Genomic DNA, 25,625 nt, shown 5'->3' on the forward strand with positions numbered 1-25,625 from the left:
ATGTCGCTTTAATCCTGACTTAAAAAGATGGATCAGAAAAACAGAGGAAGACAGAATAAACAGAGTGAGTGAAAAATTAAAATTAGGTGAATAAAGTGATCGCTCAGATTTTAATGTTATTTATTGTCATGTAATAAATACCAGTTCATTAGATTTATATTTTTACATGTATTTGTTTGCTACACTGTATTTTACAAAGGTGGGAAAGAAAAGTTGGTGCTGAAAATAATAAAAAGCTTTAAGATCTGTGACGTGGTAGAAGGAGCAGATGCCTCAGTATGCTGCAAAGTCAAACTGTGGAACACCCTGAATATTCTTTGTAGCTCGGCCGGTTATTGACAAACGAAACGTTTCAGTGTCACAAACCAACGCCTGACTCACGTGTGACGTCCTAGCCATCATTTATTTTTTTTGGAAAGGTTCATACTTGGCCACCAGTACTCACAGCGAATCTATTCAAAGGCAGATCAACAAGTGAGTGAGTCAATGAGCCACGACACTAAGTATGGGAAATATGCTAAACAGCTCAGCTATCTGGAACCGGTACTGCCTGTTTCTTCCAGACCGGACTAAAGCTGGATTTATGAGTCTACTTCAGAGTCCTGCAAAGGTGCACGAATGTTAGTCTTTAACTTCTATTTGTTATATTTATTCCACAACAGAAATAAAATATGAATTTAAAATGGAGAGAATGAAAAGGTTTTGTACCTTGGAGTTGTTGAACTGGGGAGGTGTGGTTGTTGGTGTTTCAGCTGTGCTGTCGCTTTCACTCTGGCCCTGGCTGAGGGCTGCTAACAGAGATCGCAGCTGAGGGACCGTGATGGTGCTGTTGTCCCCATAGCGGGACAGAATGTCCTGTAGCACCTGAGCAGGTGACTGCGTCTGACTCTCCACCTGACCAGTCACCTGGCAGAGCAGCACAGCTAGAGCCAGCAGGAACGCCAAGTCAAAGTGAAAGAGGCTGGTGGATGTAGCGGCACGGCCATGAGGGCAGCAGATGAGCATGTCTTCTTCAGTGGACGCAGGACGTCGATCTGTGGGGAGGACAGAAGCCACAAAAAAGAAAGTTTGAGTAAATCTTTGAAATCACTGAAGAGAATGTGGCATTACCTCGCTTTTTAGGAAACTACTTGGATTGCATGATGAGGACCTGAAATACCAGACTATCAATATCTGTTGGACACATCACTGTTTGTGTGCAAGCACGCGTCGCTATTTGCTGGAAATTCACTATACTGTCTAAACAGCATAGTTTCTGTATGCGACTTCCTGATAAGGTGTGTTAACATTGTGATAGTACGTAACAGAACACAGTAGTAGTAGTAATTTTGACGCATACTGACAATTTTCTGATAGAAAACAAGCACGCTAACAGTAATATATGGGTTGATGTTTCTCATGTTTATCTTATTAATCCCGGCCAATCTGAGCGATCGAGGTAGACGGGCCTTCATCGGGGAGGCCACATCCCAGCCTGCCCGGAGTTTGTCAAAAGGCACCTGAAGGACTCTCGGACCATGAGAAACAATTCTTCACTCTGATGAAACAAAGATTGCACTCTTTGGCCTGAATCCAGGCATCATGTCTGGAAGGAACCAGGCACTGCTCATTACCGGGCTAATAGCATTACTAAGGTGAAGCATTGTGGCAACAGGTACTGGGAGACTCGTCAGTAGGGATGGGAATTGAGAACCCAGTAGTCCAATTCCTTGGAATGGTTAGTCTGCCTGGCTATCCATACTCTAGGCACAATCAGCTGATTTCTGCTCGTGTGTCAGAGGAGGAAAATAGTGGCGCAGTCTACACCGTGGACATTACTTTAATTTTTATTGTATTATTCGATCTACAACAATAATATGCTGCTGTGTGGTTTGGATTGCTCACTATGAAAAAGTCCTGACCCTAAGTTTAATGTCCACACTGAAGTCTTCCTGAGCCCAAGATTGATTCTCTTCTGAATTATGACAACTGAAAGATTTTGGGAGCTTGTAACAGAGCTTCATCCAAAGCAGGAGAAACACTGGTACCAAAACACTCTATAATATACAAAATAACTGCTGCTTGAAGCAAAGCTGTGAACTTCTAATTAAACACCAAACACACAAGGTGACACAAAGAGCTTTTGTAGCACGAAGCACAAGCTGAGAACAGGAAACAGTGGAATAAACACAGTCCCCAATTACAGGAAATTATAGCACACAGATTATCACTGACAATCTCAACCAATGTGCCGTCTGTCGACCGGAAATAGGATTTACTGGTCTTTCAACACTTTACTCAATCGGTGTTGGTGGGATTTATCCAACACTGTGTGTTTCGACTATATAAAACCCTTATGATTTCCACTTTTTTAAAAACTCTGACATCACATAGGATCATGTCCACATAGGGTCCACTGTTGTAACAGAGTCTCTATTCATGTCTGTGCACCCTGCAGGTCTACAAGCAAAGCTGGGCTGAATAAACACAGCCATTCATTTTGTTGTAAAGAAGCGCTCACCTTTTCCTACAGAGGTGCGTAATGATAGCCGGTGAGTAAAGAGGCTGTTTCAGTCGGTCTGCCCTGAGGCTCCCAGCCTGCTGAGTAATGCTCACGGGTAACTTGGGAGCTGAGATAGATGTGGGGAGGGAGAAATGTGAGTCTGGAGAGAGCAGCAGGCTCCTCAGGAGTGCAGCGGGCTGTGGAAGAGAGGGAGACAGATAAAATGAAGGTTACAAGTCGCTGGTTAGGAGGAAACAAATAGGGAGAGGTAGACAAAAAGAAATGAGGACTAAAAAGAAACCTGACATGGCAGCTGCCAGCTCAAATCTACCGTGTGTTCTCTTATCCATCGATTCATCCTCTTCCTGTCTGACACTCGATCCACAAAGTCAAGAACTGAGCCGAACCCTGAATATTTCTTTTCTGCAACTGAAGTGTTTCTTGTTGACACCTATGCAGTTACTTAAAACTGAAGCGTTAAACAGCTCTGAAAAAGATTAATTAAGAAAAAGCAGGCCGACGTGCAAGCAAGTGATCAGGATGATTCACTTTGAAATTTCTCACTTCCAAACATCACTGATGTTTTGGAAAAATGCAGCCTTACCTGAAAAAGTAAAAGTTTTATTTTATCTGGGGAAAGTTGACTAACCAATTTGAGTTCAGGCACCGTCTTTACGTCTCTCTCCAAAGGTCTCTGATCTGAGGAGGCAAAGAGAAGACTCTCCTCTTCTCCCCAGTGAATTACACCCTCTCTCCCACATTTTCCCCTCCACTTGGCCTAATGAGGCCTTATTCTGGAGTTGGTGGAGGAGAGAAATAGAATAAAACTTCAAAAGCATCTTTAGGTACCACTTTTTCAAACTTTCTTCCCTGCAAGTCTCTGTTGCACAATCCTCCTTAAAGTTGCAGGAGCTCTGAACCTTGGCCTCTTTCCTGCTGGCTGCTAATGTTCAGGCACACGGGGAAGCTGAGAGTAAACAATGGTACTAAAATAAATTAGTCAAGCTAAAATTAATACAACAAATACTTGCTCCTTCTAACTTTTTAAAGCTGAGGTTTTCCTGCAGTAGGCAGTGGGAGAGTGTGGTGGACACTATGTTGTGCAATCTGTAGAGTCTATTTGTGAGAAAGGCTTAAAACTGAGCACGCTGATGTGCAAAATAGAAGTGGTGCAACATATTTCATGGGTCAAAACTGGTCTTTGGGAGGTCACATAAGTATGACTGGTCCATATAAGTGAAGTCAGACTGTTTGTATTAAGTAGTTGACAGAAGCCACTGCCTTAGCCAAACATCCTCATATTAACAGGATTTGCTTGGTTAAATAAAAAGGTCTTAAGTACCTCTAATCTTAAGAATGAGATGAAGTAACAGCCAGCTGTTTTGAAGCTTCACCTTGTGGTTTAACTGCTGTTAGTGGTCCCTGTGAAAAACAAGGAAAGCTGCCAGAAGTAAACTGATATCTCTCTCATCTTGTGCATTTATTTTTTATAAGAGAGTCAAGGTGTGTCAGCCTATATTAGAGAGTGAAAGCACAAAGGTGAAACGCATTCACGGGCATGTTCGAGACAAATGTTTGTCTAGAAGAAGGGGAGAACATGTTAAAGAGACCAGTACTGAGGGGAAAAGCCAAGACGCATTTTCTACAGGACAGTATATTACAGTTTTCTGGTTCTTTTTGCAGCCTAACAAGTCTGACTCAAAAGTTTCCCAATATGTATGTGTTAATTCCTCTAAAACCAAAGAAAATGGGCAGACACCAACCAAACCCAGAAGACTAGAAGCTCTGCTGCTACGTTACACATGAACCACCCAACAAACACAGGAAGAAAGGCTTTAACATTCAATTAATATGTTGAAACTTAAGAACCAGCCATGTAATCTTCCTTAACACAAACACAACATGTCGGGTAGTCACATCTTGTGAGGACATCTAATTGGCATAATGCTTACCCTAACCATCAAAAATGAATGCCTAACCCTAATATACCTAACCATAACCTAACTGTAGCCTTTACACTAAAACCACATTTTGAGTCTCAGAAATGCCTTCAAACTTGCAGGGACCCTGATTTAGGTCCCCGTAAGTGCTGCTGGTCCCCACAAGTATAGTAAGCTTCCAATTTTTGGTCCCCACAATGATATAAATACACGCTCACACACACACGCATGCACCACACACATGCAACAAGGATGTTTGCAGTCAGTCGATGACATAAATCGTCAACTATCAAATGTCAATATCAACACGAGCACCATAATTGCTGTGTTAGAAACCTGCCTGGGATAATCTCCAGGTTACACACACTAAATACACACATGCATCTCAGCGTCTGGAGGATGTGCAGCTCCAAAAAGTCGAGCTATGATAAACAGTGAAGGAGCAGAAACATTCCTCACTGGCAGATGGCTACGGTCCAATCAAAACAAGTGCCCCGAATGTTGGGTCACGCTCATGTCACCATGTCTGTTTTAGTGGTCACCATGTCACCATGTCTGTTTTAGTGGTGTGTGTGTGCCCACAGATAAGATAAAGGCTGGCAGACGAGACTGGCAGTCTGCAGCACAGACGTGAGCTCTTCAACATGATGGTGAAGGCCATGGATGGAAAGCATGATGATTACATGGGAGCTGGCACAGGGGTGAAGGAGGGAAAAAGCTTAGTCACCAATCCCGACAGCACGCAGAGGACCTCGGATGTCTCAAGACGTCACCTGTTTGTCTGACTTTGTCTTTTTAGGCTCCCATCGTGACAGGATAATCTCTCCCTGATCCATACCCAACCCCCCAAATAAGTAAACATATAATGTTCACTTATCATTTCAGTGATACATTTTTTTTATTAGTATGTATTCTTGAAGATTTGTTCCCATTTTCAAAATAAGTGTAACTGGCATTTAAATACACCATTTAAATACAAATAAGTATAAATACAATGATTATATTTCTCTATAATATGAAATACCAATGAAGAGGAAATCTAATCTAACACTGGCATGAAAATGAATCCCATCAAACTGAAGCGCTGACAGGAAGGACACACAAGACAAATCGGGTTTCCATTACAGATCAGGTAGCCATCCACGAGCAAGCATGAGAATACTGCAGCCAGAGAAAGCCGTGAACTCGCAGGCTGAGGTCACATCTCACGGCTACTGCACCCACGTGTAAACACCGCTCGATGACCAGTTTCCCTCGTCATCACCAACTTCGTGTGCTGACAAGGCAGAAATGAAGTCAGCGGTGGGTTACAGGTCTCACAGGACTTCTGGCTGACACTTTACCACCAGCCTCAAAAACAACATGAATAACTGCTTTCCATGGATTAGTTTAACCAAACAAACCATGACCACTCCAAACCCACGCATCCTTTTAATAAATTTGTGAGTAATTAGGGTGATGCATACTGGTGAGCTAATCCACAAACTAAACCATCCATCATAAAAGCACAGAAAGAAACTTTCTGCTCGCATTTCGCCTTTTTAAATAAGCCGGCACCATGAGGCTCCGTACAAGGAGCATAGATGTCGTCATTTGGCACCAGAAAGTTTTAAAAGGGTAGTCTGAAGAGGCAGATCTCAAGAAACAAGTAGGTGTAACAAAAAAAGAAGAAGAAAAGTGGAATTTCGTAACAAAACGAAACAAAAGAAGAGCACAGGGGAATTAAACCAAACAAAGCAGTGAATAAAAGAGGCGCCTGAAACTGTAAGATTAAGTAAGATGTACTTTGTGTTTTTCCAAAAATAAAATCAAACAGCATAATTGCAGTCACTCGTAACAATTCTTATCCTTACTTTCAGCTGGGGAAGATCACAAATCTGTACAGAGAAGTAATAAGTCAACACAGCATTTATCAGGCTAGATATTAACACGTTCACATGAAAGGGATGGCGTTGGTGTTATATTACTGATCACAAACTGGAGTAGGTCTACTGAAGGGAGATTTTACAAGGAGAAATAAAACTTTGGCCAGTGTGAAGCAGGTAAAGCTGCCATAAATGCCGTCTGTGGACGAGAACACATTCATCAGTATCACAGCTCCGTCATTAACACCTGACGTACCAGCGAATGACAAACGCTTAACTATGTTCAGGCGTTTAAACTCTGATAATAAAGGATAAATATAAAAAAGAATTTTAAAAATGAATTCAAACTTAGGCTTGATCTATTTGAAAAACTGACATAAGGTAAAAAAAAAAACAAAAAAACAACAAAAAAGTACAAAGTGCTCTGTTTTAGGATCATATATAGAGGCTTACAGAGCAATAAAGTTATTTTTATATTGCAGCCAGAACAAATAAAGTTGCTTCTAAGAATCCGTATTTCTTACCGATGCTCTTCGGGGAAAGATAAAACTCTGCACTCTGAAGTCGAAGAGATCGTACAGAGATAGTTTTTTTAGAGATTTCAATGATTAACAGGCAGTGATTTCATTCATGTTGCCCAACAAAATGATGATAAGAACACTTGGTATTAAATGCTGCCATGCCATGTGTGTTTCCATAAAATCAATATTTAGGTCTTTAAATAACAAAAGTAACGACTGCCAGTCCCAAACCTGGATAAATAAGGAGGGTTGTGTCACTAAATAGCAAAATTACATTCAATATCAGTCACTCTTATTAGTCCAATAACTGTACTTATCAGACTTGTGACAAATCTAAAAACATAAACAAGCTCTCAGATCTCTGATCTGGTTTCAACAGGCTTTCTCTGCAGACTTGTGCTGACTACAGAGCATGCATTTCATCCTACCTTTTCTATGAATGGAGACTGCTTTTGAACAGATCCTTTGCAATTTCCAGCAGTTTGCACCTCACATCTCATCCGTCCTCTCACATCTGCACTCTGTCCTCTCAGGCCACTTTATATACAACCACAGGGAAGACCAGGTGAGGCTGTGCATGCCTTCATCAACCCCTAATTACTGTTTCGCTTGGTTCTCGTGCAGTTATCATCAACCAAAGCTGTCATTAGATGATAGAGTGATAGCTGTGGGCACTGTTTTGGTTCACCAAACACATTGTTATTGTGCTCCACTCATCCTGACTACACTCCAAACGACCACCAACCATAAAATTAAAGGGTTTCGACGTGACCCGGACTGACTCAGACCCCATCTCTCTTACCCAGGGCAGGAATCCAGACACAGAAAGCCACAGAGCACGTGCACTGAAGGAAGTTACACACATTTTAAGTGGTGGGTTACTGTTTCCTTTTTACTTTAAGAGAACATTAAAGATAAACTGCAGCCATCAAATTAGTTAAGGTAGAGTTTTTTTATCAAGAGTAAGTTAAACATGACGTGGATTAAATCCAGTCTTAGACCATAAACCTTTTTCAAGTAGGTTAAATAATGCACTGATTAAAAAATAATAATAAAAATGAACTGAGTGAGGTAAAAAATTAAAAAATAAAATAAAATAAAACTAATTAAACTACAGATCATTGACTAACTATATGTAACTGAAATCAGCACAAAAACCAGATAAAACAAGCACATGAAAACGAGCTCTTGGAAATGATCTTGTATGAAACATGTCAATAAAGTAATTGCTGAGAGGACGACTGAATATTGTACAGCTTGGGGTGTTTACAGAAATCAAATCATTTACCACAATCACACTTATAGACAAAGAGCTGGTCCAGGATTTGAACCTAGGACCTCATGCAGAGAATCATACTCCCTACCAGGGGCGGGGAACTCCAGGCCTCAAGGGCCGGTGTCCTGCAGGTTTTAGATCCATCACAGCTGATTTAAATGGTTAAATGACCTCCTCAACATGTCTTGAAGTTCTCCAGAGGCTGGTAATGAACTGGTCACTTGATTCAGGTGTGTTGACCCAGGGTGATATCCAGGGGCAAAATTTACAGGTGGGTTAGGGGGGTTATCACCCCCCCCCCCAATAATCAGACCCAATCAATATAACCCTCCCAATAAAATTATGAATTATCTTGCATAAAGAGGTTATTATCTTTACTCTTTTCAGTTATTACCAGCAAAATCATTTCATGTTTAATCATCTGGGAATATACCCAGATTTATTTATTTATTTATTTAGACAGAGATCTTAACCCCGCCAATGTTCAGCACAAAGTTACGGCGATGGTGATACCTAAAACCTCGAGGCCTGGAGTTGGACACCTAAGTTATTTGCAAACACTGGGGCAAAACTGTATGGGTGAAACACAGGCACAGCTAATGAGAGCCAAAACTAACAAAATACTAGAATTTCATCACTAAACCTTGAGCACGGACATCATGGATTACACAGTAAGCCCTAAAATTAGATTAAAAACACTCCCACAGGTAACAACAGCACATGCATGATCCAGTTTAATGACTCAGAGTAGTGAGGCCTGGTCAGGACGTGTCAATTAATGTGGACAGAGCTCTGAGGAATCATCCAGATGAACAAAGTAAAAGACCAAAAAAATAATAATAATCAGCCTTCTCAGAGCTGTTATGAAGAAGGAAACTATTCATAGAGGCCAAAAGCATTTCTAAACCAGACTGTAAATATGCTGCATGCTATGGCTGGGTAATCAAAAATCATTCAGAACCTCTAACGGACGAAATCTTGCTCAAGTCACTATGGGTTTTTCTTTTGTTGTTGTTACTGTTATTCTTCTGTATAAAGCGCAGTAACATTATTTTTAGACTGCAGCCAACATGAATAAAGTTGTTTCAAAGAATCTGCATTTCTTACTGAAGCTCTGATCCAAATGCTGTAGAGCCTTTTTTTGGAGTATTTCAAGTTGCTATGCATCAATACAACCATTATATCCCAAATTTTAATAATAGGTATGCATTAAGTCCATAGTAACTACTAGGGGTGCAACAATACTCGTATCGATATGGAACCGTTCGATACAGTGCTTTCAGTTCAGTACGCATATGTATCGAACAATACAAAAAATTGTATTTATTTTATCAACTTTTCACTATGGGCTCAAAATGTGGTCATAAATATTTTGTACTTGTAAATCAGTTTAGTATGTGTAAAAAAAGATTTGAGTGTGCGTAAAAAAAGATTTGAGTGTGCGTAAAAAAAGATTTGAGTGTGCGTAAAAAAAGATTTGAGTGTGCGTAAAAAAAGATTTGAGTGTGGACTTAGCCAAAAAAAACCCTGCAAGTTACAAGTACGAATTTTGACCCTATTTTTCTTCCTTTCATCTGATTGGTCAATGTCATGTCAATCACAAATGTAACAATCCAATCAGAGAACAGATGGGTTTGGCTGTCGGAGGGGCGCTTTTTTTGAACTGCAGGTCCTGCAGGGTTCAGATCGCGCGAACAGGTGTGGGTTTAGAGCTCTGGGTAGCTCCCCAGCTGGGTCTAGACCCAGTCTAGACCCAGCTGGGTCTTCCCTGAATTCTATTTTAAATTCAGGGAATTTAAAATAGAAAGTAGCTCGTCCACAGAAGGACTGGTAGCTCCCCTTACGATAAGGGTTCAGACCGCGCGAACAGGTGTGAATGTGAATGTGTGTGTTTAGTTAGTTTGTTTGCTTGTTTTAATCAATTTTAAATCATGCTTTTTATCTGTTTTTGTTTCTAATGTCTCTGTAAAGCACTTTGAATCACCTTGTTGTTGAATTGTGCTATACAAATAAATTTGCCTTGCCTTGCCTTGAAGGGTAATACAGTTTGAAGCTGGGGGATCTCTATATAAATATCCGATAGCAGCTAGGTCCCCTAACTTTCAGTAGCTGTTGAAAGGATAAAGTTGTGATATGTCAGTGGTTAGAAATACCATTATTACTTTAGGATTAGTTTAACACAAAGTCAGGGCTGACCCGGGACCATTGCTGTGAGTCACAGTGCGCAGCATAAAAGTCCTTTCACATTGGATGCAGGATGTGCTGCTAATGCTAACTAAAAGCAAAGGATCCAGAATTTGTTGCGCTGGCTGCTGGGCTCTGTGGGTTTTTGCAGCAGCTCTACCTGTACTAGATGCACCTGCTCCTTGTCTTTTCTACCTCTGACTTTATGTCCTCTACAAGAGTTTGTTTCTTTTTACACACACACACACACACACACACACACACGCACACACACGCACGCACACGCGCGCACACGCGCGCACACGCGCGCACACGCACACAAATTATTTTTACACATATAAAACTGATTTACAAGTACAAAATATTTATGACCACATTTTGAGCCCATACTTGTCTTCTGATGATGCTGTCTGTGTTGAGAGCTCAGTGGATCTGGGTTCGACTACTCCGCCTAGGCTGCACTGTCCAGCGCAGATCCACTGAGCGCAGCGCAAGCTAGCAAGACAGAAGCTAATCTCGTTGCAACATGGCAACTGCCTGAACGCTACCCGAAATTTAACCTCCCCCACCCTCATTCAGATCTGGCGTTTGGAACTATTTTGGTTTTCATGTGAAGTATGACCCTGATGGTAAGCGCGTCATGGACAAAAGTAAAACAGTATGTCGGATGTGCCACGCAATGCTCAATTGGTGGGAACTAGTGCGTTAGCGCAGTTAGCTTGTTAACGTGTTGACGCCGTCCAGCCCCACGCACGGGGTGATCCACGGTAACTCGTTAACGGAGATTTGCCGCGTTATGTCGTTAATGTCATTTTAACGAGATTAACGCTGACAGCACTAGTGGGAACACAACGAATATGACTGCACATTTACTCCGACATCATCCTAGTGCAAAGACAAGTGGAAGCAGACAAAAACAACAAGCAGCATGCTACAAACTTTACCCGAGTCATTTAGACAGCCGTTAGCACAGGATTCTCCTTATGGGGACCTGATATGTTTAATATGCTGCTGAGAATATAGCCCAGAAGAAGCTATAGTATAGCTTTTATTTTGGAAAGAGCCATTTCTCTGTAATAAACTCTCTTTTCCAAAGATGAGGGATTTCTCCATCAGATAGATTTAGTATTTTGTTGTTTCAGCAACATTAAATTTAAAAACTGTACGTTTGAGTTAAAATATATATTTATAATTTTAATAAATGACAAATTAAAAAAGCATGAACATTTTCTTTGTATCGAAAAAATATTGAACCGTGACACCAAAGTATTGAACCGAACTGTGAATTTTGTGTATCGTTTTACCCCTAGTAACTACATAAATTGCTAAAAAGTGCAAATACTACAAAAGAAACTGAAAATCGTTTTTCTAGTTACAGAAATGTGAAAGATATCCCTTAAATCTATAAATGCAAAAACATTATGCAAAATAGTTTCCAACCACAGGAAGTTTATTTTAAGTGTCTTCATAATTTCTGAGATAAGCTCATTTTTAAAAACTGCAGCAAAAACAAAAATAAATATTGTGCACAATTTGCAAAATGCAGCATGTGCATCAAAATAAACCATTTTCAACAGGTCAAAGTTCTAAGTGTTCCTGGAATTATACAGAAACTGTATAGTTCTTTCAGTAGCACCAGTGGGCATTTAAAAGGCCCCGAGGGGGAAAATAAACTACATTTCCTGCAAAAATGTAAAATTTGGGTTTTGCAAATAATGGCTGACACGTGATAGTTTGTTCTGAAAACACGATGACGTTTATTTCAACGTAGGAAGTGCCACGAACAGCTGAACAGATCAGCAAACCGTGTTTCTGAATTATAGTGTTTTTGTTGTTGCGTGCACTTTTTACGCAATTTTTTGAAATCCATTAGTGAAAGGAAACCATGACCTGGGACAAGTTAAATGCTTGAAGAACAACGAGACGCACAGCAAGCCATGATAGCAGTCAGAAAAGCCTTTGAAAACGGCAGACTCACACATAAAGTAAAGCATCTTGTTGTATAGAACTGTAAAGCTTGAGGTGCTTGCAGATAATGCACATATAAAGTATGTATGATAGCGCATTATTATGTGCTATCATACAGGCGTGGAACAAACAAAATATGAATCCAGGGCCTTTAGCACACAAAGTAAAGCGCATACACATCACCCAACGGGCCTGTGAGAGCAGTGAAACATCTCACCCGTCCCAATTTCATATCGAAAATGCACCACTGATGGCAAGAGGAGGACAGATGTCAGTCTAATCCTGACTGAAAAAAGCCAGATCATGCATCAGTGACAACAGGCACATCTTTTCAGATCAGATCTTTGCTCATTTCTCACCTGCAATCCAAACTCTATTAATAGTATTTCCCTTCACATGTCTAGTGTTGGCTCCACTCCACGCACATGTTTGTGTAGGTGGTGCACGCACAGAGAGAGAGCTGTCAAAGGAAAAGCTGCCATGCTTTTTTATTTTACAAAGTTCAGCACCAAACAAATTTAACATCATTGCTTTAAAAAATTATTAATGTATATCTTATAAAGCAAGAATCGTATGACATATGCGACATGCCCCTTTATATGTGAAAGCCCACAGAGCCTGAAGCAGAAAGTCAGCTTAACAGAGAATTTGATATCTTTTATCCCCAAATGTGGTTTTAGGTTTGGTCACACCAGCTAATGCAAACAAAGGCTGGCTGTGTTAAACCATGTTTGTAGTACACCCCTCTGTGCTCATATCTCCAAACCATAGTGTCTGTATGCACACACACTGTAGTTATTTTACAACAATAACACTGAAAGTAATAAAATGAAATACAACTAAATAAAACACTAAACTGAATTGTAAAGTTAACAATTAAAATAAAGGGCCTTTGAGATACTTGTAAAGTCTCCAACCTCATTCACAATACTCCTAATCATTATTACTTTTAACTTTCTGCAGACTGTAATATAAACTATAACATTTCATAATGTGACCTATAAACTACAAGCGACCCTAAACGACTGACGAGGCAGTGGACTTTACAGGTTTAAGCAACTGTCAGCGTGAGCAATAAAAGATAAATTAACAATTAACTCATCCTATGCAATACATCTGTATATAAGTTGAGTAAAAATTAGAAGCAGTAGTAGTACTGAATAACAGTTCCGACTTCCAGTGACCAAAATGAGATTTAATGTGTGCCAGAAAACAGATATTACATGCATACATTAAAGGGACTCTTTTTTTATTGGCAGATTTCTACAGACACCTGGGTGAGTCTCACCTGTCTGCACTCCTTTATTTCTCACCAAAGACAAATCTATGGATTATCGTGGAGAACACTAAACCCAAAACTGAATGAGTTAAAAAGCTTGAAGATTACTTATCTAGCTTTATAATGTTAGCTTCTACACTAAAAAACAATTGATTATTTAGCTATGGTCTTAAATGCTTACGTTGAATAAACACGGACACACTACCCTGTGTTCATCAATAAAACTGAGCAGACGTTTTATCTTAGTGGTCTGATAACCTGGAGTCAGGTATATTAGCTGGTTTTAGATTAGCCTGGAGAGTTAGCTTACCGGGTGCCACTGTTAGGGACAGAAAATCAGGCTTGACGTCAATTCCTGTCAACAATTCAATTCCCGTGGCTCCGACACGAACCGCGACGTCAAATACAGGGAGTGAACATGTCAGCTGTGGTGCGGACGATCCATCCGGCACTGCTCAGGCGTTCACACAGACAGGACGCTTGCTTTTTAGCCCCTGGCAGCAGGAACGCGTGGAGGATGTGGTCGTTTTCACTGTGGCGTCACAGACCGCACTGGCTTTTTCCACATGGTCGTGTCTGCCACCTTGCGTTCAAAGGTGGTACTGCACGAAAACCCCGTACCCTGATTATGCGTGAGCTATATTACTTTACATTCAAATTTATATTTATTTTACTTTTTTTTATTTTTACCTAACATTAGTTTAACTAATGTTTTGTGATATTCTATTTTACTTCATCATTCTACATATTATATATTCTCAAGATGATCCCACACTACCTGAATTATAATTAAAAGGATCAAAAAAGGATTGTTATGGGTTGTTTATTGTTGAACAAAAAGTGAGGTAGTTGACTATTCACTAATGTTGAGGTCATCATTATTGAACATTGGCTAGCCCGGTCCATGCTCCTCTGTGTGTTTTTCTATCCAAGTATGCTTTTTCTGCATTGCCAGTCTGTTTGGGATCAGTCTGTGAAAAATAAACCTTCTGCCAGTCAGACACCCTCCAAATTACATTCCCTCATAGTATTTATCTGTGTCCATATTTCTGTCATTTTTGATAAGATAAGGTCTTTGATAAGATCTTGGCAATCGCCATGAAGTGCAAAGCCATCAACATGCTTCCACTGTGTTTTACAGAGGGCTTTACACATTCACCGCCGTACCTGATTCCCTTTCTGCCTGCTGTAGATAGGATTTTCAGGCCTGCCACATCTTTCATCCCCAACTTTTTTTTTCCTCAGAAAAGAAATACACCCTAATTTCAGATGCTTTGGGGGTCACTTTATTTGTGCAGAAATACTATTTCATGCCTGTCAAACTCTGTTGTCTTTGTCTCTCTTTTTTAAGAGTAAACTAAATTACAAATTGTAGGTTTTTGAGATAGACATGCCCAAAAATGCTTGTTGTATTTTATGCATAGAAAGAAGAAATTGCAAAGAAGAAATTTGATAGACCTGCAGAAACCCAAAAAAACCCACTTTGCCAACTTATATGAAAGTCTGGCACCTTGGAAGCAAAATATTTTAAAAATGAGAAGTAGGTCAACAAGCTATTTATCCATTAGTGGCAACTGACCAATGATTTAAAACGTTCATGTGTTGATAAACAATATTGTTAAATATCTTAAACCTTTAAAAAAAACTAGCAGAAATGAATTTAATATAATAAAATAAATACAGGTCATGATATAAAATATGCCAAAGCAAACAAATATGTTATTATGGTAAGAACTCTACAAAAGAAGGAGTGGATGGATTTATTTTCCAAATTTATTTGTCATTTAATTTTTGGTTTAAATTCCCAATTTCATCCTTAAATGTTCAATTAATATAATGAAGTAAACTGTGATCACAAAAAGGAATTCAAAATAAATGTGTTGTTCCATCCCTACCGTGTAATTCAGAACATTTCATGTGAATTCTATTTACGATTATATAATTAATAAACCCACAAAGTACCCTAAAGACACGCAGATAAGCCTGACGAACACAGTGAGAACTCATTTGCATAAAGTGCGCTACATCAATGGATGTGCATACTTTTTTTTTACTGCCCAAGCGCCCACGATCTCATACAGTCCGTAAACATTAACAAATAAAGGGCTCGTCCGGGATTTGAACCCGGGACCTCTCGCACCCAAAGCGAGAATCATACCCCTAGACCAACGAGCCATGCTGCTTCGTGGAACATCGTCCATCATATTCGAACGAGCTAGGCTAATTGCTGGTTACACTGTTAATATACAGTATATTCATTATTGAGCACAGTAATCAAGGTCTCGACATTTTGATGCCAGACTGCACGAGTAACCACGTCGCTCTCTCTCAGGATACCGTGGTTTGATTGGTTGGTGCCTGGGCTGATGGCTGACGTCACCCCATTCAGCCTGAAACGCATCCGCTGTTCTGGACCAGCCGTTTCAAATGCATATCACTAAGCAAGGGAAAGTACCAGAGCACAAGGCCACCTGGGGAAGGACAGCGCATGCGTGTGTAAAGTACGAGGCGAACTGTCCAATGAAATGCTAGAAAATGTTTTTATATAGGAAAAGCTTGAAAACACATGAAGTCAATAGCTACACAAACAAATAGCAAAAGACTGCAAAATGACCATCAAACACTTAAAATAAATCAATTTTTTGTCTGAAAATTTTCACCTTTAAAAATCAGATCAGTGTATATATATTTAAACACAACACAAAGCCCATATCCATGCGAAAGAAACTAAATTACAGGGATACTTCTGCGCTTGCGTGAGGATTAGTCGGGCGGAAGTTGCTTTGATTGCGGAAGTGTACAGATGCTGTTGGTTGTAGGCGCAGCTTACTAACAATTAGCCTTGGGGCCGTAATTTGACCGTGTTTATTATCCACTTGTATGTAGTTCTGTGGGAGCTTCGGGTTCAGGTTCACGGCTCGATCAGGTAAGAAGGATGATGGAATTTGTACGGAGGTGGAGAGCTTTTTACCCGTTTATTAGAGGCTAACTTAGCACAGGCTAACGCGACGTTTTTAAAGAGCTCGATCAGTTCAGTGACAGGGATACAGGGATCGATGGGAAAATATAGTGACACACAGGGAGTGTCGTGAAGTTTTTAAAGGAGGTGAAAGCAACCCTGAAGGTTAAATAGGCCATGACCGAGCTGGCAAATTGTTTGGATAAAAAACGAAGTCTGGCACGACATATTTGTAATTTACCCGTTTCTATAAAGATCACACTGACTGTAAACATAAAAGTTACTGTCACTGTGGTTTTTACGTTTTACTTTCTCAAATACTCTGTCAATAAATTTTCTAAGGAATTTATTCACGTCAAGCACCTTATTCGTGTTTTTATTGCAGGTTAATTTTGATATTATATAGTTATATAGACTTAAAATACACAGTCATGTTGAGAAATCTAATTTTTACCCGCATTTGATGACTGAATACTAATGAAGTTCTTGAGGGTTTATCTCAACTATAAAATTTAGTATCACACGCTGCCAACCCCAGCTGTGGTTGTGTCATCTCTTTGGCCTGTTTTAATTCTGTGTGAGTCTACAATAAGGGTAGATTACTGGATAATCATGTTAAAAGGTTTAAGGTTTCTCTAGGCTTTCTTGCTTAGAAGAAGAGTATTGGAGCCAAATGAAAAATAACACCTTTTTAAATACATAATATCTTTAAGCCGTTTTTATAATTAGGCTTACAGACACTTATCCATAAAGCAAATTTTGTTTACCAAAAATACCATCACGGGTAGTCACTTCCTACAGGCCTATTCTGAGTCTACAAAACAAGTTTCAATATTTTATGCAGATATCAGTGTTGTAATTGGTAATAAAGTTTAGTTTTTCTCCATGAATATCTCCTTAGTTTTATGTTCATCATCTACTTTATGTGGGCAACATAAATAATTTAGACTTAACAAAGCAGTGACTAAATATGTGTTACATAATATTACGAACTTGTTATATAGACCATATATAATATAGTCTATATATACACACACAATTGTATTGTTTTTTTTTGGGGGGGGGGGTTTGGGCGGGGGGGACAAGACTGTTTGTGCAGCTGTGTATGTTAGAAAGAAAACGGTAGATAGCACTGGACAACATGAACCACAAGTACCACCCCTCCGCTGCTTTTATCAGCGCCACACCTCTTGAGCTAAACTGTTAAGAAGTGGCCGCCTCTTTACACACTGTGTTTCTGTGCCTTCTAGCCAAGAAGCCATCATGGGAGAATCAATAGCAGCCTCCCAGCAGTTTTTTTTTCCCTAAATATATTCAGCAGCCAGTGATTTTTAGACTGAGTTGTGGCCTTGATACTGAGGACACACTGCCTCTTTGTGCTAGCGTATACGAGAGTCTGTGTTTCCTACATACTTACTGAATTAATTAACTTAAAATATACTCTATATACGCATAGTTTCCAGTGATGTCATTGTGAATTCCTAATAGTCATTTGTTAAAAACTCCAGCTGGATATGCCTTAATTTTTTTTTTCAAGATTCCTTCTTGCTGTTAACTTCTAATAAAATGTACATTTCCTTAGGACTCATGAAGGTTGTAAAGAGTTCTGAAAGCAGATGAAGCAGTGTCTGACATAAAAACTGTGAAACAAATGTGCAGCATTTTAGAGGTTTAAAGGGGGCCAACTAAATGTTCTCTTATTTATTCCCCACTCTAGTTAGCTCTATAGTTTTGTTTTTTACCTGCTTAGACTTTCCAATTCCTGTTTGAGAATGAAAGTCTGACTCTGCACAGTCTTTGAATAATTGTGTTAAATTGTCTTTTTCTCAGTATTAACCAAAATAATCATGTTTAGTTTTACCTCCAAGTCAGAATTCAGATTGACGGTGTGTTCAAAGGCTCTCGGATGTTTAAACCCGGCGTTATGAATCCACTGTTGGCTTAAAGGCACCACTGAGTCAGCCTGTTTCTCCAGTCTTACAGGTTGAGCCATCGTGATGGCCGATCACACTGATGTCAGCCTGCAGCCGGAGGAGCGCGTCCGCGCCCTGACCAAGAAGGGCAGCTCGGTGGAGATTAATGACGACATGCCCCCACGCCGCTACTTCCGCTCAGGCATGGAGATGATCCGCATGGCTAACATCTACACGGAGGAGGGCAACATCGAGCATGCCTTTGTCCTTTACAATAAATATATTACGTGAGTGTCTTTTCACATTTCTGTCCGCATTCACTGAAGTAAGCTGAAGGAGTTTACGTAAAGACCTCTCTTAAGAGTTTTCTGACCTTTATGGGTCTTGATATTTTTTTCCCCCTCCTAAGGCTCTTTATAGAAAAACTTCCCAAGCATCGGGATTATAAGACAGCCAACATTCCTGAGAAAAAGGACACACTAAAGGTCGTCATCCAGTTTTATTTTGTTTGTTTTTTTGCACTACTAATTGTTTTCAAGGAAAGTTGGACACTTACTTCACTTACTTCATTCTGATTAATCTACAGAAACTGAAGGATGTTGCGTTTCCTCAGGCTGAGATTCTCAAAAAGGCTCTACTGAAAAGATTTGAACAGGAATATGCTCAATATCTTGTCAAAAAGGTGAGCTGAGACATTCTTTTGTGAATTTACACCCTTGCATCACATTGCTGCATTAACCTCCTAAGACCCGAACTCTTTCATGGCATGCATTTTTAAATTCTCTTTGCTATTTGGGCTGTTTGGGACCTGATGAATGTAAAAACAAAGAATTTCCAGATTTTTTTTTTTACCTGATTTTATCTCTGACAAAAATAAGATTGACATATGAGGACATTTGTTTTAAATTTCAGTAGAACATTTGCAGTATAATGTCCTCGTTAGTGGTTATCAGGCCCTTGTAGAGTAAAATTTTTTATTTTGGTCTAGACATCCCAAAATGTGATGTCCACATATGTGGACGCCAGGTCCGAGGAGGTTAAGTCACACTGGAAAGGTTTAAGAGATTTGAAGTAATTAAATAAAAACCAATTTACATTTAAAGTCCATAAGCAGGTGAATCATTAACAAGCCCCACAGTAACCTCATATCACAGTTCATTAATATGCACCTAAGCTGACCTTGAATAGTCAATCAGTAGCAGTTCATGTGCCACACTAACTGTTCTACAGCAAACTTGTTTCATCATCAAAAAGATCAATACATTTAATGTTGCTGTTTAAAAAAGGGCCAAAAAGAGAAACCACGGCTGAAACTAAGCCAGTATGTGATGTGTTTGCTACATGCTCAGAAAGAGGAGGAGGAGGTGTTGGCGCGGCAGCAGTCCAAGCAGCGAGCGCTGGACGCAGAGCGGGAACGTGTGGCTGAGATGCAGCGGCGGCAGCGGGAGCAGGAGCAGTTCAGTGCCTTTGAGGAGATGATCCGCCGCCAAGAGTTGGAGAAGGAGCGCCAACGAGTGCTTCTGGAGTTTGCCACTCCGGCTGAGCCTTCCTCTGACACACCCCTCATCCCAGGCATCCAGGGCCCCCCGTTAGTCTCCCCTACCTTTCCTCAGATCCCAGGTGAACTGTCCAACCACCAACATAACCGCCCTCCCACATCCATCGGCACACCCACCACCGGCCCGCCCAGCTTTGACCGCTCACTCAAGCCGGGGTCTCTGGTCAGCCCGGGGAATAACAGTGAGTTCATTCTTTTGTGTCACGGTGGGCTGGCCTTCACAGGATTTAAAGCGCTGCCCTGCTCCTGGGTGAAAGTATTTATTCCTCTGAGCTGATTTCTTTCCCCCCCGACCTACTTAATTTCGTTTGTTTGTTTGTTTGTTTGCACCATGACTTGTTTCAGAATCTCACAAGAGTCTAACTTTCCCATTCAGCTTTTGTGTATGGTCTCTGCAGATACAATGGTGGATGCCCTTCGGCAGTTGGCTGTTCCCGCTGAGTTGTGCCGGAGCTTTCTGAGGTTGGCTGAGGCCAACACAAGCAGAGCTGTAGAAACTTGTGGCATCCTATGTGGCAAACTGGTAAGAAGCTGGAACAGTGTAGCTATGCTGGAGCGATAGGTTGCTTTTATGCAGCCCTTGAGCCCAGAGGTGCTAAATGTTGTGTCAATAATTCTGAGACTGTGAACATTTTATGAATGTGGATTTTAAATTAAACAACAGTTGATGTCCCTCTTCAGAGGTGTAGAAGATAATTTGACTCTTATCTCATTGCTCTTTGGCTACTCTGCCCATTGTTTACATTATATCATTTGCTGGTGGGGTTAACTTCAAGCTCTTTCCACTTTTCTATGAGCATGACTGAGCATTTTTGCTAGCAGCTCTGTAAGTGCTCAGTGTTAATTTTGTGCAGGCAGTGCCCTTGGGTAGCACTTTGGCAGACAGCAGGACATGCATAATTTAAATGAGTATAAAAGCAAGACGCTTTTTGTGTTTGGTCCAGACCAGAAATGCGTTTACTGTGACCCACGTCATCGTACCAAAGCAGTGCGGCGGACCGGACTATTGTGACACGGAAAACGAGGAGGAACTCTTCCTCATGCAGGACCAGTATGATCTCATCACACTCGGCTGGATACATGTGAGTAAAAGATGGGCAGGTTGGCGTCAGTGCTGACGAATAATCACCGAGTCACCCACACCAATCAGCTTAGCTTATAAACTTTATTCAAAGAATAGATTAAAACATTACTCACTGAAATTTTAAAACAAGAGCATGTCAGAAGAGAAAAATATAAATGCGTGTAAATTATAGGAGTAAAATCAGGCATAGATGATAAATAAGACGATAACCAGAAGATAAAGACGTCACCAAAGCCACCCTGTAAAATGTCTTAAAAAGGAGGTCACTGATTCATAGTGAGGTAATCCTCTGTGTCTGATTTCACACTAAAATAGATTTTCCTCATGTGTTCACGAGGGCTGAGGGGAAAAAGTATCGTAATATTTTGTGTGGTGATATTGTATTAATACAACAACACCAAATATTAGCATTGTATTAAATAAATTAAAATACTATATGAATACTACAAATAAGAGCGCTCACCTCATACTGAGATTCTTCTTAACTCAGAGCAAACCAATGGCTCAGTCACACGAGTAAAGATGTAACTGCAACCTCATTGCATCTACAAAAACATTCTGAAAATAGTGACAAGAACAGGAAGAAGCAACGCTCAAATATGAAGCTAAAATTGAGGACTGTTTAATGGAGGCTGTCAAAAACTGTCTAAACAGAGGGATTAGAAACCACCCATCACATTCTTCAGTAATGAATCGTACTTTAATGCTGCTTAACTGTGTGGAACCTCGTATCAACCAAAGTGGCGAGTAGGTACTAAAACCTGCCGCCTAATGTAAAACTGTTCACTGATTGGTTTTGAGTTTGTATTAGTTCACGTGTATAGTTAAACTTTTTTTTTTAGACATTCTGACCTGCATAAACTACAGTTTGGTTCACAAGAATAAGTCCTCATGGCTACCACTGGTCCTGTTCTGCTGTGTGATGAGCACTGAAGTAAACTGAGGTCTGCCCTCTGTGTTTCCCAGACTCACCCCACACAGACAGCCTTCTTGTCCAGCGTAGACCTCCACACGCACTGCTCCTACCAGATCATGCTGCCAGAGGCCATCGCTATAGTCTGCTCGCCTAAATTCAACGAGTGAGTTGGAGAACTCAGTGTCCTGTCTTTACAGACTATTTGTCTTTTTCTGTGATCTAACTGTGTGTGTGTGTGTGTGTGTGTGTGTGTGTGTGTGTGTGTGTGTGTGTGTGTTTCAGAATTGGCTACTTCAGACTGACAGATCGGGGAACAGATGAGATTTCCACATGTAAACAGAAAGGGTTTCATCCTCACAGCAAAGAGCCACCTCTATTTACAGTAAGTATATCTGTGCTGTGAAGTCATAGATGCAGTGTTGTCGCAAATGGACAGAATTTGTATCGCTAAAGAAAACGATGCAATTTCTGGGGATATTGAAGTTGTATAGATGATTTAGGATTATAAAAACAAATTTAACTGCAAGTGGCACAAAAAAAGAAAAACACGCTGTTATTTTGAAAAATCTAACACTAAAGCATCCTATAATTAACTGGTGGCTTTTATTGAAAACATCTTCTGTGCATCCAGATTAATTTCTATAACTCCTATAACTGGAGTTACATTTTATTTTGAAAATCCCAAAGTGTTTAAACAGGATTATAATTTCCAGTAACTAACTGGAGTCTTTTATTTTTTGAAGGATTGTTAATAATGATGTAAAAATAATCTCATCTTGACAGACTGAGTGACTGAGCCTCACGACTTCCCCTGGAAACTTATTTTACTTGCCTCTAACCAGCCAGTTAGAACAAGGAAAAGTATTGGCCTCCCACCAAATCACTATTAAAGTGATTTCAGTGTCGCAGTAAAACCTCAAGTCTTACTAAAGCTGTAGTGGGATTGCATCATCATCATCTGCTGTTTGGTGGTCAGGAAACTGAGTCTTTTTCCTGTCTTGGCGTTCCAATAAAGTCAGCCATGTTTAACATTATTTGAAGTTTTCAAAGTCTGCGCTCTCTCCATGCTGTGCCCACATTCTGCCAGATCTTTTTTTTTTTTTTTTAAAGCTCTTTTATCTTTATTTAGAACAAACTACTCCACACAAAACTGCAGGTGTGGCCAAAAGCTCCTTCCTTGTTTCTGCTCCAGTTTTTCTGCTTGTAAATTTCCACCATGTGCATGATGGGAAATAACCTCAAAAGGAATCCAACTGTAGTCTTGCAAAAAGTAAACATGTTTATAACGTATGACTAAAAATTCTCACATGCCTGGTTTTTTTTTTACGTGCCAGGGTGGTATGGAGGTAGATGCAACACTCCAGAATAAAGATCTTGTTTCCCGCAGCTGTAGAGTACAGTTTATCTTCCCTACAGATACGTAGATGTACTGTGCACAGTTTTCTGTGGAAAGTCATATATGATTTTTGGCACGGGCAGGGCTTATTGCCAAAAAAGTGCAGATGAAGTGATGACCCAGGGTTCAGTGTAGCTTTTTCTTTCTTCCTTATGTGAGATATTTGGGTCACTTTTAAAAGGTTAGTTAACTCAAAGAGTACTCGAATCTACTCAATAGGAGGCGTTTTCTTATATTTACTGCAGTATCTCAGTCAGATTAAAGGTTCATAGAGAAAAATTAAACATCTTAAATAGATTTGATTATTACTTTTTCAATAAAATAACTTAAATGTTTTAATAGTTAACACATTTCTCTAACATGTGAAGAATCCCAGCATCCAAACAAGGAGGAGACACAAATCCAGCCTCAGGGAGTCACAAGCTTAGTGTCCTCACAATGGCCGTCCCAAAGGCGGATAGATGGGAGGGTTGCATCAGGAAAGCCATCCAGTTTTAACTCCGTACTAATCTGTGGGCTGGATAACTTTCATCAGATCGAACTACCTAAAGCTTCCTGAGAATTGCTTTTTTATTTATTTCATCAGTAATGAAAAACTGCATGTATAGAATCAAATCTGTTTAAAAAAACAAAAGCTTGAGAAACTGATTCTTTTTGTCCCAAAATAGAATTTAAAAGGATTTTTCCACAAGTTATTTGTGTGCAAACGTGTGATATTACAGCTTTATGAATGGCTCACTGTCCACATCGTTGGCCAACAGCATGCTAATTAATGTTAAGAGAGCGTAAACCAGGAAATAAATATTTCAAAAGTACTGTGCTATAATCACAAGGAGACTTATATCTGCCTCCACATGAAACGTCTGCTGCGATTCCCAGTCCAGCTCTTGTTTGGCTCTGCTTGGGGGGAGGAGGGATGGGAATGGGGTACGGTACTCTTCCTGGAGTACCGTACCCCAGAGTGGCTAACTGTTTGAGCATGTAACTGAAATGTGTTTCTCCTTTTTCAGCACGCCGGACATGTCACCATCACTGATGGCACCGTGTCCATGATGGATTTGCGGTGATCTCTTTCCTTTGTTTCACCAAAACACTCACAGACTGTTTCATCAAGCTGGGGAAAAAAAACACTCATTTTTATTTTCAGGGCGGGTCTGAGCAGATGCTGGCCGCGAGTTTACCATAATTATGGACCTCGGTTGTTCTCAAAGAGAACAACGCTGCAAACGTTTTTCTTTTTATGTTTTTTGTTCTGTTAAGAAGATATTCCACATATTGTTGCACTTTCCAAACAAGCAACCAGCTGAAGGACTTGTTCTTGGGGCCCTTTGTTTCTGTCAGTGTGCGGTGTACTTCTTTCCTTTTGTCATTAATAAAGATGTTCGTTCATCAGTGAGAGACGCACGTCTGGTAACCCAAACCTTTCTTGCACCATCGTCACATTTTGGTTTCTGCCTGAAGGATAAAGTGCCAAGGATGAGAACATAAACTTGTTTTTGAGTTTTTCAGTCTGCAACATGAAGTCCAGTGTGGAGTATATAATTTATTCTTTGTTCTTTTAAATGAGTGATGAGAGAAGTGAAAGCAAGTTGTAACTCAGGTATGCAGGCGGTGCTTGTGTTGCTGCGCTGTATTCTATTTTTATACCCCATCACTCCAGATCATCCTCTACCGTTAAAGGTGTCTGTGTGAAGTTTAAAAATGTCCTTATTGTTTCTTGGATAAGGGATTGGTCGAGCTTTATCATGTGTTCATGCTTCAGAGGACAAGTGTGCAATCTGAATGTACCTGAATGCTCCACATTACAACATTTTACTAACCACCCGGCCCTGGATCATGCCTCTGTAACCAGTTTTGTTTGCTCCCTTCTCTTGTTAGAAGAGGTCAATGATTAGCCATAATTACGAATTAATTGCCAAGAAAAGAATAAACTTGTAGATGAATTTATCCTGTATTGTCTTGTTATGTTTGTACACTGAGAAATAATGTCAGAAATAAGAGATGCAGCTACACAGATTGGAAGAGGAAAAAGAAGATGAAGACAAATACGTGTCCAAAGCTCGGACAGGACGGTTCTGGACGATTCAACAGATTTGTAATGAAGGAAATTGATCATTTTACATAAGTGAGCCTGTAGTTTGCGAAAACGCAGCCAGTTTGGTAAGTTCAGTGATATGAAGGATTCCACTAAGAAGAACACAAAATAGTGGATCAAACTCGAGCAGACCCGTGAGGAACGAATAAAATGCTTTCCAAAAGTATACAGGGTAAGTGCAGGTTTTAC

The 25,625-nt window shown here is 40.1% G+C and overlaps 2 protein-coding genes and 1 non-coding gene across 4 annotated transcripts in view; 1 reads left to right on the plus strand and 2 right to left on the minus strand.

The window, feature by feature from the left end:
* Positions 1–14,466, minus strand: part of slc39a14 (solute carrier family 39 member 14) — a 30,570-nt gene extending 16,104 nt beyond the window's left edge. For both annotated transcript variants that reach the window (XM_085476431.1, XM_085476432.1), the window contains exons 1-3: positions 13,826–14,466; positions 2,501–2,679; positions 709–1,034 (exon numbers count right to left, since the gene is read on the minus strand). In XM_085476431.1, the coding sequence (XP_085332557.1) occupies positions 709–1,005 (297 nt within the window). In that variant the 5' untranslated portion in view covers positions 1,006–1,034; positions 2,501–2,679; positions 13,826–14,466. The remainder of the gene's footprint in view (positions 1–708; positions 1,035–2,500; positions 2,680–13,825) is intronic.
* Positions 14,467–15,618: 1,152 nt separating this feature from the next.
* trnap-ugg (transfer RNA proline (anticodon UGG)) lies at positions 15,619–15,690 on the minus strand. Its single transcript has one exon. It is a non-coding gene; the product is annotated as a tRNA-Pro (tRNA).
* A 579-nt stretch (positions 15,691–16,269) lies between these two features.
* On the plus strand, positions 16,270–25,288 carry LOC146697618 (STAM-binding protein-like A). The gene is made up of 10 exons (XM_085476434.1): positions 16,270–16,441; positions 18,450–18,674; positions 18,797–18,872; positions 18,974–19,069; positions 19,737–20,127; positions 20,344–20,468; positions 20,890–21,027; positions 21,996–22,108; positions 22,228–22,327; positions 24,352–25,288. Exons 2-10 carry the CDS (start codon positions 18,472–18,474, stop codon positions 24,406–24,408), a joined length of 1,299 nt encoding a protein of 432 aa, XP_085332560.1. The 5' UTR covers positions 16,270–16,441; positions 18,450–18,471; the 3' UTR covers positions 24,409–25,288.
* The last annotated feature ends 337 nt before the right edge of the window (positions 25,289–25,625 follow it).

This window comes from Copadichromis virginalis, linkage group LG12, assembly GCF_057382275.1.
Source record: "Copadichromis virginalis isolate Kocher_CV1m ecotype Utaka linkage group LG12, C_Virginalis_male_GT1.1, whole genome shotgun sequence".
Taxonomy (NCBI): domain Eukaryota; kingdom Metazoa; phylum Chordata; class Actinopteri; order Cichliformes; family Cichlidae; genus Copadichromis; species Copadichromis virginalis.